At 30.6% G+C, this 17,500-nt stretch overlaps 4 protein-coding genes and 1 long non-coding RNA gene across 10 annotated transcripts in view; 3 read left to right on the plus strand and 2 right to left on the minus strand.

The window, feature by feature from the left end:
- The window catches only part of LOC124429640, an 18,057-nt gene extending 14,293 nt beyond the window's left edge, over nucleotides 1–3,764 (minus strand). The window contains exon 1 of the long non-coding RNA XR_006943502.1: nucleotides 3,528–3,764. This is a non-coding gene — a long non-coding RNA (uncharacterized LOC124429640). The remainder of the gene's footprint in view (nucleotides 1–3,527) is intronic.
- Nucleotides 1–10,192, plus strand: part of LOC124429637 (putative mediator of RNA polymerase II transcription subunit 26) — a 23,930-nt gene extending 13,738 nt beyond the window's left edge. For 2 of the 3 annotated variants that reach the window (XM_046975185.1, XM_046975186.1), the window contains 14 exons: nucleotides 275–450; nucleotides 1,403–1,475; nucleotides 2,026–2,174; nucleotides 3,776–4,022; nucleotides 4,188–4,546; nucleotides 4,623–4,798; nucleotides 5,000–5,190; nucleotides 5,373–5,638; nucleotides 7,761–7,895; nucleotides 8,024–8,205; nucleotides 8,276–8,515; nucleotides 8,582–8,734; nucleotides 8,817–8,961; nucleotides 9,124–10,192. In XM_046975185.1, the coding sequence (XP_046831141.1) occupies nucleotides 275–450; nucleotides 1,403–1,475; nucleotides 2,026–2,174; nucleotides 3,776–4,022; nucleotides 4,188–4,546; nucleotides 4,623–4,798; nucleotides 5,000–5,190; nucleotides 5,373–5,638; nucleotides 7,761–7,895; nucleotides 8,024–8,205; nucleotides 8,276–8,515; nucleotides 8,582–8,734; nucleotides 8,817–8,961; nucleotides 9,124–9,299 (2,668 nt within the window). In that variant the 3' untranslated portion in view covers nucleotides 9,300–10,192. The remainder of the gene's footprint in view (nucleotides 1–274; nucleotides 451–1,402; nucleotides 1,476–2,025; nucleotides 2,175–3,775; nucleotides 4,023–4,187; nucleotides 4,547–4,622; nucleotides 4,799–4,999; nucleotides 5,191–5,372; nucleotides 5,639–7,760; nucleotides 7,896–8,023; nucleotides 8,206–8,275; nucleotides 8,516–8,581; nucleotides 8,735–8,816; nucleotides 8,962–9,123) is intronic. The other variant, XR_006943501.1, reaches the window with a different exon arrangement.
- A 137-nt stretch (nucleotides 10,193–10,329) lies between these two features.
- Nucleotides 10,330–13,695, plus strand: LOC124429639 (exosome component 10). The gene is made up of 4 exons (XM_046975187.1): nucleotides 10,330–12,663; nucleotides 12,761–13,272; nucleotides 13,377–13,542; nucleotides 13,642–13,695. The coding sequence occupies exons 1-4, from the start codon at nucleotides 10,759–10,761 to the stop codon at nucleotides 13,693–13,695; spliced, it is 2,637 nt and encodes an 878-aa protein (XP_046831143.1). The 5' UTR covers nucleotides 10,330–10,758.
- Nucleotides 13,696–13,730: 35 nt separating this feature from the next.
- On the plus strand, nucleotides 13,731–16,602 carry LOC124429642 (pancreatic triacylglycerol lipase-like). Of its 2 annotated transcripts, XM_046975193.1 has the most exons (7): nucleotides 13,733–14,198; nucleotides 14,681–14,840; nucleotides 14,913–15,016; nucleotides 15,092–15,384; nucleotides 15,467–15,562; nucleotides 15,624–15,869; nucleotides 15,944–16,602. In XM_046975193.1, the coding sequence occupies exons 2-7, from the start codon at nucleotides 14,817–14,819 to the stop codon at nucleotides 16,015–16,017; spliced, it is 837 nt and encodes a 278-aa protein (XP_046831149.1). In that variant the 5' UTR covers nucleotides 13,733–14,198; nucleotides 14,681–14,816; the 3' UTR covers nucleotides 16,018–16,602. The 2 variants fall into 2 exon arrangements, with proteins under 2 accessions (XP_046831148.1, XP_046831149.1); XM_046975192.1 differs by having other exon boundaries at nucleotides 13,731–14,840.
- The window catches only part of LOC124429641, an 11,517-nt gene continuing 10,073 nt past the window's right edge, over nucleotides 16,057–17,500 (minus strand). For all 3 annotated transcript variants that reach the window (XM_046975191.1, XM_046975190.1, XM_046975189.1), the window contains exons 7-9: nucleotides 17,365–17,500; nucleotides 17,121–17,273; nucleotides 16,057–17,026 (exon numbers count right to left, since the gene is read on the minus strand). The exon at nucleotides 17,365–17,500 is cut by the window's right edge and continues 194 nt beyond it. In XM_046975191.1, coding sequence (XP_046831147.1) covers nucleotides 16,607–17,026; nucleotides 17,121–17,273; nucleotides 17,365–17,500 — 709 coding nt within the window. In that variant the 3' untranslated portion in view covers nucleotides 16,057–16,606. The remainder of the gene's footprint in view (nucleotides 17,027–17,120; nucleotides 17,274–17,364) is intronic.

Consider the following 17,500-nt stretch of genomic DNA (forward strand, 5'->3'; position numbering starts at 1 on the left):
CATCGGGGCGTCGCTTAGGCCGGTTGTGTGTTAGTAAAATGTTATCTAATATCACTTCGTTTTTTGGATTTCATAAGAATCAAGGTAACGAGGAATAATTTTTTTAAAGATAGAAAGAGATAGAGTGAGAGAGAGAGAGAGAGAGAGAGAGAGAGAGGGTGGGGAGGGATGTAAAAGAAGATAGAGAAAGATTGAAAGGGAGAGGGAGATTGGAGATTCAATCGATTCGATTTAAATCGTTAGATAAAAATATTCTTATTCATCGAACTTTCAGCCGATCCAGAAAAACCAATCGACGATATAGCAGATCGAGTAGTGCCAGTGAATCTTCGAATATGAGCAGCGAGATACATTGTTTTTCATCAACTACGTCGACGCCATCTTTGTCACGTAACAGTAGCAACGAACGAATCAACAAGACAACGAAGATCAACACGGAAGTATTACATGGTAGAAAAAACTAGAGAGAGAGAGAGAGAGAGAGAGAGAGAGAAAGAGAGAGAGTGTGTGTTATCTCTCTTCCTTCTTTCTTCATTAATTCTATAAAATTATAGAGTTTCTTATATAGGCTTGACGAATCATTAGTCTCTTTCGTATTGTTTAATTTCTTTTCCTTTTTCTTTGTTTCGTTTTTGTTTTTGTTTTTGTTTTTGTTTTCCTTTTTGTTCACAAAAGTCGCGAGGTAAACGGGCGGGAGGGAGGGAGGGGGAGGGGGTCTTCGTGCCGCTTGAAAAGTCATTCAACCCTTACTTGTAACAGCTCGAAGATGCATTTGGTCTTTCGATTATCTTTTTTCTTTTTTTCTCTCTTTGCCACGGAAAAAGAATTTTGGAAAAATTTTGCAAAATCATCATCAGACCCGTTATTTATATCTATTGATAGAAAACTTTATTAAAACTTTTTCTAGTAACTTTTTTTTTTGCAATTCAATGGAATCATTGAGTTTCGATTCATTGATTAAAATTCGAGATCTTTTATAGCTCGTAAGTTCATTGACCTTTCTTTTATCTCGTTAAAACGTCATCTTTGATCTTTGTTTTTTACTTCTTTCTTTCTTATTATTATTTTTTTTTTTCTTTTTTTTTTTTTTTTCTTAGTCCTTTTTAATAATCGTTTCGGCATAAGTTGTACGATTTGAAAAAATTCATTTTTAATTCGTCGCTATCATTAACGGGGGGGAACAGAATGTTCGATAGCTCAGAATTTTTTTTTGTTTTCTTTTTTTTTTTTTTTTGTTTTTGCCTTTTTTTTTCGTGACGCTTTACACGTCGCTCTTATTTTATCTAATCTCTTGGCCGATCTACGATCAAATTTTATTCTCGATAATAATTTAACGAAGATATGCTTATTTTATCACCGTTACTGGAGTTCATTCTAGAAAAAGAATTATTCATTTTTACAGAAAGGAAAGAGTCCTCGGCGACGCACGTGGAAAGTGAAAAGGAGATAAGGCCAAGCAATGGTAGTGGACCTGGGTAAGTAGGCTAAAATAAATCGATGAATATAGAGAGAAAAACGATCTATCGAAAGTAGACCGAATCGAGAATTGCCTACTTGCACCAATTTATATCCTTCAAAAGTATAATTCTTCTTCCTATTATTATTATTATTATGATTATTATTATTATCATCATCATTATCACTATTATTATACATCCGGTATATAAGTATCAATTGATATGACATCCACGAATCGATTGCTATCGTCCTGTTGGATGATAAAAAGAAAAGAATAAGAAAAGGAAAAAAGAAATATTAAAAAATATATTTACGAGGATATCGTGTAACACTTTCATACAGGATGACGGTAATTGTAAAACTATAAAATTAATGGAAAATATTAATTTCCCACATATACCGGAGTTATTTTACAATATTTTTTATAATTTTATTATATTTCTAATATAACATCTCCTTTCTCTCTCTTTCTCTCTCTCTCTCTCTCTCTCTCTCTCTCTCTCTCTCTCTCTCTCTTTCTGTCTCTTTGTCTCTCTCTCTCTGTCTTTTTAATTTTATTCTTTTTAGTTTCGTCAAACCCCCACCACCGCCACCCCCACCACCGCCAGACAGAGAGGACATCGTAGTATTGGTCGTGAATTCAAAGCAAAATGGTGAAAGCAATAACGAGAAAAAAGATTCTGGTGACAATAGTCAAGAGAACAAAAATGGAAACGGTAACGTTCTTCTTTTCCTTCATGATTAATAATGACAGTCATTGTTGTTTGTTACTCTTATAATATTTTATGAACGCTTTGAAGAGAACGAAAAAAAAAAAAAAAAAGAAAAAAAAAGAAAAAAGAAATTAAAAATAGGGAAAAAAAATAATCGTATCGAAGAAGTGCATTTAATAATGATGATCGATATTTTAGCCTAATCTAAAGGCGTAGATTATTAGAGGAAGTAAATCGTTCAAGCGCATCATTCCGTTGAGCAAAGAATTTCTGGAAGGTTTATGTTGAAAGCGTCCTCGTGAACAAAAAAAAAAAAAAAGAAAAAAAGAAAAAAAAAGAAAAAAAAAGAAAGAAAGAAAGAAAGAAAAAATTCCGGATAATTTCGACGATTCGCTCGACAGAATCTCGTGTGTGTGTGTGTGTGTATGTGTGTGTGTATGTGTTTGCGTACATATATGCGTGTGTGTTTAAATATTTGTGGATATATTGTGTCCGAGCTCTCAGGCACCTTTCTTTTCCGCATTAGAATTACCAATAATTTTACACGTCCTTGTAAAGTACGTACATACATGCATACATCCGCATTCGTTTACCATCGCTAATATTGTCTGATAAAAACATACATAATGTATATGTATATATAAATATATATATATATATACACACATACATACGCGTTCATATCTGCTCTCGTTCATAAACAGATACTTTTTATCTTATAATACATTACTATACAGAAACTTTTTTTCACGTTAGATTAGAAATAATCAAACATTAAATTACTTTAATTCAGGTAACATGTTCTATATATATATATATATATATATATGTATATTTTTTTTCTTTTTCATTTATGTATTTTTTTCTCTTATTTTTTTTTCCTTTTTTTAATCTATAAAAAAGTTTTCTCCTTGAAAGATTAGAAATGATGAAAATTTTTATTGGATCGCTCGCTTAAGTAATATACATTTAAGCTGTTAGAACGAGTAAAATTTAATATAGAAATACAGCGTCGTTTGCACATTTCCAAAAGAAAAGGACACGAATAACGATGCATTTCCATAGGAAAAAAAAAAAAAAAGAAAAAAAATTATATACATATATAAATAATCTAACGATAATAACTAATTCGCCCAATTAATTGCAAGATGACGTGATTAACAGAGAGAGAGAGAGAGAGAGAGAGAGAGAGAGAGAGATCGCTAATTAGGACCAAGACTAATGCTAGTTGGTAAATCATATTGGGGCACTCAATTTAGGGTGATTCGTTGGCCTTTTAATTAAAAATCTCTTAGCGGATCACGAGCACGGACACTTACTAGACCATGTCGATCAACGGGCATATAATATACTTACCTAGATTTCACTTAGTTTGTGTTGTATATACCAAAGTCAATCTCCGGGCATACACATCAACGCACACTTTTATTCAAACATATAGCGCGTATAGTTTGTAGAGTAAAGACTCTTAAGCAGAGATATAATGAATCTAAACCCCCTCCCCTCCCCGCCCCTCCCCGCCCCTCTCTCCTCTCTCTTTTTCTCTCGCCCCCGCCCCCGTCCCCGTACCCGCACCGCCACCACTTTTCTCTGTCTCGGAACAGCGACCAACAAGAGCGACGTATCCTGCGGCGAGCATCAACAGCCGGAAGTTCCTCCTGCCAGTCCACCCGCGGACGTCGAGGAAATTAAGACGAGTCAGTCGTCTCACTTGATAAACAGACATATGGTGTTACCGTTCATACCGCCAAAGTTTGCCAACGCGGCTGATTCGGATACTCTTTTGAAACCATCGGAGTATCTTAAAAGTATTTGTAAAAACGTCACAAAGAATACTCTTTCTAAAGCAAGGTTTGTATTATATTATATTGTCATTTAATTATTCGTACAATGATATAAATACGTATTAAGCGTATATTTATACGATTAAAATCGTCGTTTTGTTTTGGGATGAATAAATTTTCATGTTACATTGTGGTATCATTTATCTAAGATTAAATGATATGATTTTTATAGATCTGTAGACAATTTAGATTGTCAGGGTAGGGATACCGAAGAGGAGGAAGAAGAGGAAGACGAGGAAGAAGAAGAAGAAAGACAAAAGAACGAAAAAAAGGAAAAGGAATCTCCCCCAGGACCGCCACCACCTCCGTTATCACCATTACAAAAAACCCGTGGTATTTCAAACGTTAATAGTACTGGCGCAACGACTAGTCCCTCGAACGAATCCGAAAGTCCAAAGTCACCTCAGCAACCATTGGCAACCATTAGCATTCAGGATCTTACGAGTATTCAATTGAGAAGAACTAATACAAAAATGAATGCAACTAAAACGTTCTCCGCGCCACCACCTCGTAGCGCCTCAATGACCAATGGTACGTTTTATAGAAGGAGGATAATCATTCTGTGATAATCCATTTGAATTGTAATTTAAATTTTGTCTTTGAACAGTGTCGGAGCCATTTTTCATTCAAAAAACGGACCTGATAGCCGAATTGAAAAGAACGAAGGATATACCGGGTATCAAGAAACTTAAAGTAGAACGAGCGCAGGTAGAAAAGACACAGGAACAAAATTTAATATCGGAAATAAGCAAAGCTTTTAGCGTGTCTAATTTTGTCGATCAAGTGAGTAATAATTGAAAAAAATGAAAATCTAAATTAATTCTAATAGAAGATGATAGTATAGCGTCGAAGTAAAATTACACTTCAATTTCTCTTTTCTTACTTATTGTTTTTCTTTTTCCATTTTTAGTTTTATTTGTTTATTTTCTTTCTTTTTTTGTTTTTGTTTTTGTTTTTGTTTTTATTCTTCATTTTCATTGATAGATTCCGGAAAAGGATAGTTCAGGGAACATAATACCTATATGGAAGAGGCAGATGTTGGCGAGAAAGGCCGCGGAAAGAGCTAAAAAGGAATTAGAAGAGCAAATAGCTAGGGAAAACGAAGAAAGGAGACAGAAAGCGATACCACCTTGGAAGAGACAGTTGCTAGCAAAAAAGGACAACGAGGATAAAAAGTAGGACAGATAAAACCAGTTTTTGTTTTTTTTAGAATTAATAATTATCACACTTTGACATTCACATTTTTACGTATTTCTCTTTAACTATATACTGACGTAGATATTTAAGTAAACGGTACATTTAAGTATTAACAGAAATGATTTTTTTTTGTTTTTTCTTTTTATCATAATATATTTAGGATTAACAACAACAACAATAACAACAACAACAACAACAACAACAACAACAATCATGTTCAGTCAAACGTGACGGCCGTTTCAACCGTAAAAATAGATATTACGACGACATCGAAGAGAGACACTTCGCCAGCGGCTGCTGGTTGCAACAATCGAAAGGAAGAAAAGAACGAGAATAACGTGGATGAGAAGGGAAACGACATGAGGGACGATGATTCCGATGATGGACAGATAATACCGTGGCGAGCTCAATTGAGAAAAACGAACAGTAAATTGAATATTCTCGATTAAGTTATTTAGAATATTCTCAATTTGTTAGAACAAAAAAGGAGCAAAAACAAAAATAGACGTGACGGGGCGTCGACCTGATTCTTTTTAATGTAACGAATTGCTTGGCAATTTTTTTTTTTTTGTTCTTTCCTCTTTTTCTTAATTTTTGTTTGTTTGTTCGTTCGTTTGTTTGTTTGTTTGTTTGTTTAGAATTACATATCATTTTGTGCTCGGTCGATAACATAGGGTAACTTCCTTACCGACGTCCTTCATATTATCAGGGGTGCTCTCGAATCTTTCAAGATCAACGAAGAGTGATAATCTTTAATGATATTGTTATTAAATTAAGATCGAATGTGAATGTTCGTATGATATAAGCATGAGGATTATTATAAAAGAAAAAAGAAAAAAAAAAACATGTTTCATTGATGAAAAGTATTTTCAAAATACGCTGGATGAATGATCGGAATGATAGTGTGTTTTTGTTAAATTGAATTTAGTACGATAGAAAGGTAATTCTGTATTTGTATACGGGAAATCTACTACAACAAGGTACACGATATGTATGTATATAAGAATAAATCAATTTTGTGTGTGTGTGTGTGTATGTGTGTCTGTGTGTGTGTGTGTGTTGGGTGAATGTGCTGTGTATGTATACATATATATACAGAGTGGAGCAATAATTTTGATCACCTTAAATATCTCCGCTTTGTTCAGAGATATAAAGAAACTTTGTTTCTATGAAAAGTCGTAAGGATATATGAAGTATATTTTTTTTTTAATGGAATCATATGTTTTTGATTGCTTCGTATATCAAAGAATTATTAGTTTAGGAGATATTTCCCTGTTACGTTCTTATTACGAAAGAAAAATCTTTCGGGTTTTTATCTTTCAACTTCGTACATTGGCGGCTGTTAATAGTTCTTATATATCTTATTTCAAATAAATAAAATAAAATTTACATAATTATAAATAAAAATTTTAATGATTTCATTATAGTTACGTTACCTGTTACAAAAGAAAAAAGAAAAAAATTTCAATTATAAAAATTAGTAACAAAATCGATTTTATTATATCGATATTATTGCAATATTTAAATAAATAAAAAATAAATTATATTTTAAAATGGTATTTGTTTCAAGTCTCTACGATTTTTCATTCAGAAGATATCGCCTTCGAAAGATTTCCATTCGTAATTCATATAATACCTGCTGTTCGTAGTAATAGTAGTAGTAGTGGTAGTAATGACGCGTAAATTCTCAGAATTTATATAGGTTAGTGTGTCGCCGAGTCAATTGAATGAAATTACAAAGTTCAATGAATCAACGTAAACATCTTCCACTTACATGGAAATATCTCTTTAACTAAAGTTATAAATACTTAAATCAAATACGAAGATTCCTATTTTACCGATCGAAAAAATGTTGCTAATAGTAGATATTCGTTTTAGCGATCGAGTAATAATATTAGATAATAGTAGATTCCTCTTTTAACGACCCGATTAAATTCGTCGGTAATCAAAAATTTCTGAGTAAAAAACTAACGATAATAATAATATACTGGTTTCATTTATCGAGCAGATAATAGTAATATTTTATTTATTGTATAAAAGCATTTGATAATTGTAGAACACTGTTTTTTTGATCTCATTGATAATAGTCGGTAATAGTATATACTTGTAAAAAATTTAAACAGGATATGTTTAAATCTATCCAACTGATCAGGAAAATTATCGATCCTTAAGGATTTGTACATGCGCATGAACTATAGACATGCGCCGTAAAGTGATTTAGGAGTGAAAACGGTGGTAAACCAAAGAATCTTTAACCAAAACAAACATGGGCACGCAGTAGTAATAGAAAGCGTCTTCCTTACTTTCTTACCATATACATATATTGTACATTTTTAAGATCGCACAAAGATGAGCCCAGGATTGGGTCACGATCCTTTGCCTTCGTATAACGTCACAGCGATAGGTCAGTTAAGGAATATAATTCAGTTAAATATCAATACTTTTACTCGTATATACAATTTCCTTCATTCAGTCTCTCCTTTCTTAATCTATCAACATCTTCATTCATCAAATGAAAATCTTATTCTAATATATCTTTCTTCGTCAGGTAATACCGCACTGTGCCTATGGCAACAGCCACAACACATATTGTTCCAATTAGCAAATTTCTGCTTTGCACTCTCTTATTCGGCACCGTCCTCAAAGAAGGGTATATTGTTTATGCACTCCGTTTTAATCGTTGGTATGTTTGTCTACTTTTCTTCTTTCTGGTTTTTTTTTTGTTTTTTTTTTTTTTTCTTTGTCACTAATTATTACGGAAAATATTCTCTTTAATTGGATATGATAAAAATCAATGTTTTTATTCCGTAGGTTTCATGCTGCTGTCCGGATGGGCATGGCACGTGATCTGTGCACCAGATATCTTTTCTTGGAATTTTACCTTCTTATTGTTAAATATTGGACAATTGGTTTATATTGTTTATCAAATGAGACCAGTCAGATTCGATCCTGAATTAGAGGAGGTCTATCACACACTTTTCTATCCGTTTAAAGTAAGTCATATTATCTATATTCGATAATCGAGAAAACATAGTTTATTACTCGTTCATACGATTCGAGCAGGTATCAAGGGCGCAATTTAAAAGACTAGTATCCCCAGAACTAGCAACAGTGATGTCCCTTCATGCTGGTGAAGCATATGCAATGCAAAACTTAACTAAAACGGACAGGCTGGGTTTATTGCTCAGTGGTAGGGTCAATGTTCTTAGTGACACCAACTTTTTACATCCAATTCTACCCTGTGAATTTTTAGACTCACCAGAATTCGAAAGTTCTAGAGCATCCAGAGATGATAAATTTAAGGTACGATGATAGTTAATCTTTCTTATTAAATTGAAATATATATTTGTAATATTTCTTCGTTCATAGGTCTCGATAGTTGCGGCCAATTCTTGTAGATACGTTTATTGGCAAAGATCGGCCTTGGAGTATCTCCTTGTTAAAGAAGCTTATCTCGCAACTGTCTTAACGACTTTAGTTGCAAGAGACATTGCAACAAAATTATATGCAATGAACAATAAGGTAACGAGATATAATCATCGATACGATAGCGAAATATTAACAAGGTAAAATACAATCGTATTATTTTTCGACGACTTGTTAGATAGTTACAGAAAAGGGCTCGCATTTGGATATTCGATTGCCTACTATTAACGCTGGGATAGGGCTAAGTGGTGATCATAGAAGTCCACGAACGTCTAGACAAACTTTGATACATAGAAAAGATACCAATCTTACGTCCAACAATGGTAAACTCTCTCTCTCTCTCTCTCACTCTCTCTCTCTCTCCTTCATTCTCTCTGTATATTCCTTTGAATTTATAGTCTCCAAAAAAAAAAAAAAAAAAGAAAAAAAGAAAAAAGAAGTTTTTAAATAAAACACCACGTTTCATTCGTTCTATTTTTTTTTAGTGGCTGGTGCTAAACCAAAAGAAAGAATGACGAATAATCTAACTAAAAAGGGTGCACCTAACATGGAACCCCTGCCGGAATTACCGTCCTGCGATGATCTCGCTTCAAGTGGTGTAGAAAGTTGGTTGGATTCATCCAGCAAATATCATAGTTGTGAAATTGTTGATGAGGAGTGACGGTACGCTTATCATGCAAGCTACCATTGTCCAATGGACGAGCAAAAATGCATCGAACCTAATTGTCTCCTTTACGAAATGATTACGCGAGAAGTTTAATGACATTGACCGAAGGAAGAGAAGGAGGAAGAGAAAGAGGTAGGGAGAGAGGGGAAAGGATGAGAAGGAGGAGGAAGGGATACATTATAGAATGTAAACATTAAAAAAAAAAAAAAAGAAAAAAAAAAGAAAAAAAATGAGAAGAAAGAAAAAAAAACAGATAGGAGTACGACAGAAGACTGCAAATTTTTTCAATTACCAGGTAGAAGTTAACTTTGTCACGTTGCGTAAAAATATGCACCAAACTAATTTATAACTTCAGAATGGATATACTCAACCAATCAATAACGATTGGAAACGTGGATTATTACGTTTGTAATGAAACCGGAAAAATGTAAAAATAATTAATAATTCAATCGACGGCCGTTGCAATTGTTTTGCTGTGTGCTTTTAGATAGAGAGAAAGAAGTTTGTTAATGGAGATATATATATGTATGTATATATACATATATATTTTATATATATCCGATTGTGAACAGATATGCAATGAGATGGTCAATACTAAGAAAGATAAATTGATATGTATATGTATATCTATATATATATATATGTATATATATGATATGTATACGTATGTATGTATATATATATATATATATATACATGTGTTATGTTGTTAAATTGCACGACGAATGAGCTCATCGTTAGCAATAAATAATTTAACAAATTCGTACGGTCTCTTGTGGTTAATATATGCCGACCGATCGACTGTTCAATCGATTCGTTTTTGGTCTACACGGTATAACATCTATAATAATACATCGTTGTGTTGTAATAAACGGTTTAAATAATAATTCTCCAATGAATCTTTCTTTCCATTTTCCCTTGTCTACTTGTAATATCTTGAACAAAGAGGTTATGATATTTTCCTATTATCTAATTCCTTAATTTACACACACGCTGCAATAAATATAATTGTATTTTTATAACGAAACACGATACAATGTATTTACAAAATTTATTTTAATCTTTTAATGAAATTATTACGCACACCGATAAAGAAAATTTCAAAAATAATATTTTACGTTAATGTATTACATGTTCTTCTAACATTAGTGACTAACACTGTGAAGTCAAAATATTTCATGGCGTCGTCTGTTCACATGTTTTTAAGAGGCACCATAATATCTGAAGTTCGAAGGAAATCAATATATTTTTCTAATATACTTATTACTTATATTTTAACTTGATCCTTATTCATCCAAAAATGAATAATTTATTTCCATGGTGATTGTTATCAAAAAGAAAAAAGAAAGGTGCCACAAATCCAAACTATAATATATCGTGTACAGCATTGAAATCATAACCTAAAAATAACGTATGTTAATTTTTTATTAAATTCATGTGAGTATTTAATACAATGGAGACGACAGAAAATTGGGATGATAATAATGAGATATTTGTTATTGAAAATGAAACTAAAAAAGAGGAAAATATCGAAAGTACACAAGTTATAAAAGGTTTTGTTACGTTCGACGATTATCTTAAGGAAGTATTTGATGCTATAAGAGAAGGAATCAAAGCAGCTAATAATTTACCAAATGGAGAAAACTTTAATTATTATGAATGTTTTCCGAGTTTTAATAAAGCAAGAAAAGAAAATTCGGAAAGGTTATTAAAGATGATGCAAAAAATAATTAATATATCAGGAGTGAACTATAATATAGATGGACGTGATATAGAAGAAAAGTTTGAACTTTTATTAGAAGCGAATGATGTGTTTTTAGATAAGGCAGGCTTGTGTATGGATGAAGAATGTGGTATATTAAAAAATCCTGAAATAGAATTAGTTGTATCGCAAACCAAGAAGGATACCAGCGGTAGTTGGAATATTATAACATCTGGAAATAACAAACAATTATCTGATACATCTAAAACTGCACAAGCGGTACGTCTATTGACTGCAAGAAATATACAAAGACCACAATTAACTTTCAAAGACAAAATTGATAATAGTTTAAAACCTTGGGAACCTAAAATTAAAGATAAGCCAAATTCTTTAAAACCATTAGCTATTTATTTAGAAGAAACCGAAGATGGAGAGGTATTTTGTCATCCTTATGAATTTGAATTGAATAAATTTCAACCTCCGGATAATCAATTACAAAAAGGTGAACCAGTTAAGTATAAAACATTACATAAAACTCCGTTAATTATGATAAACAAACCGGAAGACATCAAAATTTTATTAGATGATTTAAAAAGATATCAAGAGATTGCTGTAGATTTGGAACATCATTCTTATAGAAGTTTTCAAGGTATAACTTGTTTGATGCAAATATCAACTGGTGATACTGATTATATAATTGATACATTAACATTAAGATCAGAATTACATGAGCTTAATGAGATTTTTACAAAATCAACTATCCTAAAAGTGTTCCATGGAGCAGAATTTGACATTCAATGGCTTCAAAGAGATCTGTCTATATATGTTGTAAATATGTTTGATACCCATCAAGCTGCTAAACAACTTAATTTACCATATTTAAGTTTAGCTTATCTTTTGAAACGATTTTGTAATATAGATCCGAACAAACATTTTCAACTTGCTGATTGGCGTATAAGACCTTTACCCGATGAACTTTTAAAATATGCAAGAGAAGATACGCATTATTTATTACATATTAAAGATATTTTAAGAAATGCATTAATTGATTCTTCAAATGGGAAAACTAACATTTTAAAAGCTGTATATGATAGAAGTACAGAGATATGTAAATTAACTTATGTAAAGCCAATATGGACAGAAGAAAGTTATATGGATATGTATAGGAAAAGTCAAAAATTCTTTAATAATAAACAAATTTATGCTTTGAAAGAATTACATAAGTGGAGAGACATGACGGCTAGAGAGGAAGACGATAGCACTGGTTATGTTTTACCAAATCATATGCTTTTAAATATAGCTGAGACATTACCACGTGAAATGCAAGGGATTTTGGCTTGTTGTAATCCAATTCCACCATTGCTTCGGCAAAACTTATTAAAACTTCATAAGATCATACTTAAAGCACGAGATCAACCTTTAATAAAACCAGTGAAAGAAACTGATATTAGACAACGATTTGTTAGAGAAAATCATGCAGTAAATTCAGAAGCTTGGACTTATTCTCCTCACGATATACCAAGTGGTACAGAAGCTAGAGCCGATTTACCTTGTCTATTAGATCAATTAAATCAATTAGAAATAGAAAAAATATTAAATAGCAATATTAATGTAAAACATAGCATTACAGTATTTGATAGTCCAAACTCATCTGAGGTAATTTCTAATATTTATAATTATTATATATTATGTAAGTTAAAAAAATCATATATTTATAAATTATAAACAAAAATATTATTTTTCATTTTTTTAGAATGAACAATCAACTTCTAATGAAGTGGAACAAAATAGAAAGAAAAAATTCATATTCATTAGTCCCTTTGAAAGATACAAACGTGTAATACCTGTGATAGCTAAACAAGAAGAACAAGATAGACAAAACCAAGAAAAAGAAGAAGAAGAGAGATTAAATAAATCGAAAATCGAAGATACACCTTCGCCTACATTTAAGACTGATCAGAAATCTCTTCCCGATCAAACTACATCGGGTCAAAGTTCTTCATGTCGTAGAAAAAACAAAATCTTCTCTCTTTGTTTGCCTGGGAGAAAAAGAAAAAGAAATTTATCTGTGAGAGATTCATCGGATGAACGATCTGATAGTAATTTGTCTACACCAATTCCTTCTTTAAACAAGAAAATAATGCAAGGTGTGAATAAAGAATTACTTATAAACACAGATACAACGAATGAACAAAATAAACAAATAACTGTACAAAATGTTTCACATAATCAAAATTTGCAGAATGATACTATTAAACCTTTAAGGTATAATTGATACTCATTTTTATATCCATATAAATAAATCTTGATATATTTATTTTATTTATTTATTTTTTTTTATTTTTTTTTTTTTTTATTTTGCTTTATAGGGCACGTAAGAAAGGAGAAAAAAAAGCAAATGAAAAAGAATTAAGACAAAAAGGAATGCTTCCTGTAGAAAAGTTTGACTATAAATCTGTTGACTTTAATAAAGCTTTCCAAGGTGGTAGTATTATTAATGATGGAACAAGTCCAGCAAACTTTGTGCAGCCAAAAGTAAGGATTTACATATGTATATATTTTTATAAATATGAAGATAATTATATCAATGCATAAAATTTATTAACGATTAACGTTCTTCTTTCTTTTTTACAGCAGGGCAAGAAAAAAAATAAACGAAAGAAAAAGAAGCAAAATTTGACTACATAAATATATATATATATATATTTTTTTTAATTATTTTTTCGTTTAAAAATATATAATATTATACATGAAAACATAACAAACCATTTGTGTATATATTATTATATATATATATTTATATATATATATATGATATCTAACATTATTAATAAAAAAAAATGTTACAATATATAGATTAATCAAACGATGTAACAAAGAAAGTTATTAAGGTTATTTTATGTTTACTGTTTATATTTACATGACATGCCTTATCATTGAATTTATGATAATGATAAATTCTGATTTTAAATTCATAATATGAAAGGTCATTATTTTAATATTTTTCACGGCGAGTATCACGTATACTTGATCGCCTCTATATCGAACCTTTTATCTCATGTTTATTTAGAATATAAGAGATAGAAATGATTAAATCCATCACAAATAACTAATTGCTTCCCAGTTGAAAAGAATCATATATTCAGTTCAAACCAAACTATGTAACAAGTATCACTCTGCAATTTTCAAACGTATTACATTATTTTATATTATTCCATTAATTTCTATAATATTCTAATTATATTCAAAACATAAAAAAAAATATATATATTCATAGAATAATTAAAGATATATCCCAAAAAGCTTTGCCGTGGAAATGTTAATAAAATTAATTTAAATACATATACTTTTTGTGTGTGCCTGAAGTGTTCAATATCAGTATTATAATGTTATTATATATAATATTGGCAATTACATTAAATAATGTTTTAATCATGAATTGCGCCTGTTTGAACAATAATAGAACAAATTCGTTAAATAAAAATTTATCAGATTTTACTTATACATGGACAGACAAAGTCCGTGCTGATTTAGTAAATTTGATGTCTAATAATAAAGAAGTAGATTGTTTTGGTTTAGGAAAAACAGTTGCTATTGTTTTAGCATGGTTTTTTTCCATTGACAAAGCTAATGAATTAAGGTCATTAGATGTTCAATTTCTTTTATCATCAAGAAATCAGCCGAACAGAGTACAAGTGTATATTGGTCAACAGTTTGGTTTGGAATGGACAGATTTTAAAATTGAACGTAGAACTATTATAATAGTACATGGATTTTTATCTCACAGCAATGAGAAATGGATTACTGAAATGGAGGAAGCATTTCTTAAATGGGTATTATACAAAAAATTTATTATTTTAATAAAAACATATTTCATATATTTATCTTGTTTCTATATTTAATAGAATGATGTTAATGTAATAATCGTGGATTGGAGCGCAGAAGGTAATACGTGGAATTATTATAAAGCTGCCATCAATACTAAAATAGTTGGACATCAAATTGCAAAGTATGTTGCATATAAATGATTCATTTCTAACATTTATAATAATTAATTTGATAAATAATATTCTTGTCTATAAAGATTTTTAGAACATATAGTAAATGCAACAGAAGTTACATCTAATTGGGGTACTATACATTTAATTGGCCATAGTCTTGGAGCACATATTTGTGGCTTTGCTGCAAAAGAATTTAAGAAAAAAGAAAGTAATTGGATAATACATAGAATCACTGGTCTAGATCCAGCACAGCCATGTTTCAGAAATACAGATTCATCTATTCATTTGGATAAAACAGATGCACCATTTGTTGATATAATTCATACTAATGGAAAATTACTCTCCAATCTTGGCTTAGGTTTACCAGAGCCTATTGGTTTGTTTACTAACATTATATATTTGTTATAGTTTATTTTTTATTAGTAATGTTCTAATACATTAATAATTAATATGCCAAGGTCACGTAGATTTCTATCCTAATGGAGGCCAATATCAACCAGGTTGTTCTGAATCCAACACAACGATCTTTGGCTATTTACCTATTCCTCAAACATGTAAGATATTATAACTTTTTTTAAATAATTTTATAATATGAAAGAAATTATTTATTTTCAGTTATTCAACAAGCAATATGCAGTCATGGTCGTTCTTATATTTATCTTACTGAATCTCTTTTATTAACTTCTATGAATAATTGTAGTTTCTGGTCACATCATTGGGACTTGACATATAGAAATATAAAACAAATAATGTCTGAATCATGTAACAAAGATAATTGCATTGAAATGGGAATTAAAGCAGAGAATTATCCTCATCGTGGAACTTTTTTTCTAATTACTTCAAATAATACACCATATTGTGGTAAATATTATTCCAAATTGCTAATATGATAAACTTTTAATATACATATAATAAAATTAATGTGATTATTTTAGTTAATGAAACAGAATTACCAAAAGAAATAAAAACACAGTTGAAAATCGATTATATTAATGAGCTTCAGGATTAAAAGAGAGAGAGAGAGAGAGAGAGAGAGAGAGAGAGAAAGAAAGAGAGAAATACATAATTTTATTATATATGTTACGGACAAAGTCCATAATAGGGGCATCATGAATAATGAGAAACAATGAAAAGGTCATAACATATATACAGATATTATTTTCGTAAATAAATGCATTTTTTATCTTAAAAATACTATTTATATATAGCGTTTATACTTGTACGTATCGCATTTAAATTATTTTTTGACTAATATTTACAATTGGCAACATTTATATTATTTTATATACAATTTCTAATGACAAAGGATTTAACCAGTTAGCTCATAGCGCTATAAAATCATTTAAATTATATTATGATAAATGTAAAGAAAACAAATTGCATAAGGACACTAACAATTGTTACAGCATAAGTACCTGTTATATTCTAATAACATGGTTGGTAACATTAATATAATTTTATATGTTGAGCTAATTATGGTTTAATCACGTGTTTTGTGCGTTTACATCGCCGTTTTAATTTTTAATCATTGGCACTTTGTTCCTTGGTATTTGATAAAAAAAAATCATCAAAATACATTGTGTGATAAATAATACCCTTTAATGTATTACTTGGACATATGTAGCAGGAAATATACCAGTTCGTCCTTTGCATTCACCTATCCACCAGCCATCTGCTTGTTTTTGATGAACAGTTATTAAGTCACCAGGATTCAGACTTAATTCGTCATTAAGATTTGCAGCATAATGATATATTGCCCTGCACTGTTCCGTACTATCTGACTTAGGTGTTACAACCGTAACATCAACGTCTTGATTATTATTGTCTTCTGAATGACTACTGAATTCATCGAAATCACTAAAATCTTCTTCATCCGGTGGATTTTCTGAATTACCATCACCAGCCGTTCTATCTGCCCAGTCTCGGTTCTCAGTTTCATGTCCTTTTACTAAATGTACGTCTATTTCGTCATCAATATCTTGTATCTCAAAAGATTCATTCCTTGCCCAAGAAGGAATCTAGAAAAATTATTAATATTTAAATATAATAATAACATATTTATTTTATAGATATTCTTATAATAATTGTAAAGATTTTTATATTATTTCTTACCTTGAGAACACTTTGCTGAAGTCCTTGTTTATCTCTAGAAACTAATATGTGTTCTGCTAAAGGATGCTTGTTCCTTTTGCTACCTTCAACTTCTGCTAATGTCCCACCAACCTTATATCTTGCAGCTTCCAAATATAGTAGCATAGAACGCATCTTAAAAAAAGAAAAAAAAAAAAGGAATAATTGATTAGAAAAAATATATAATTGGTATTGTAGATTCCTTTTTTTTTTTTTTTATACTTACATGATGTAATTTGTCTGTAACATTTTGTGTACTTTCATCAGCTGCGAATGCAGGTGTCTTGATAAAAGCTCTATGTAAAGTTTCTAATCCTTCTCTTCCTCGCCTTTCTCTTTCTAGATCTTGTCTAATTAAATGC

The sequence above is a fragment of the Vespa crabro genome, chromosome 15, assembly GCF_910589235.1.
Source record: "Vespa crabro chromosome 15, iyVesCrab1.2, whole genome shotgun sequence".
Classification (NCBI taxonomy): Eukaryota; Metazoa; Arthropoda; class Insecta; order Hymenoptera; family Vespidae; genus Vespa; species Vespa crabro.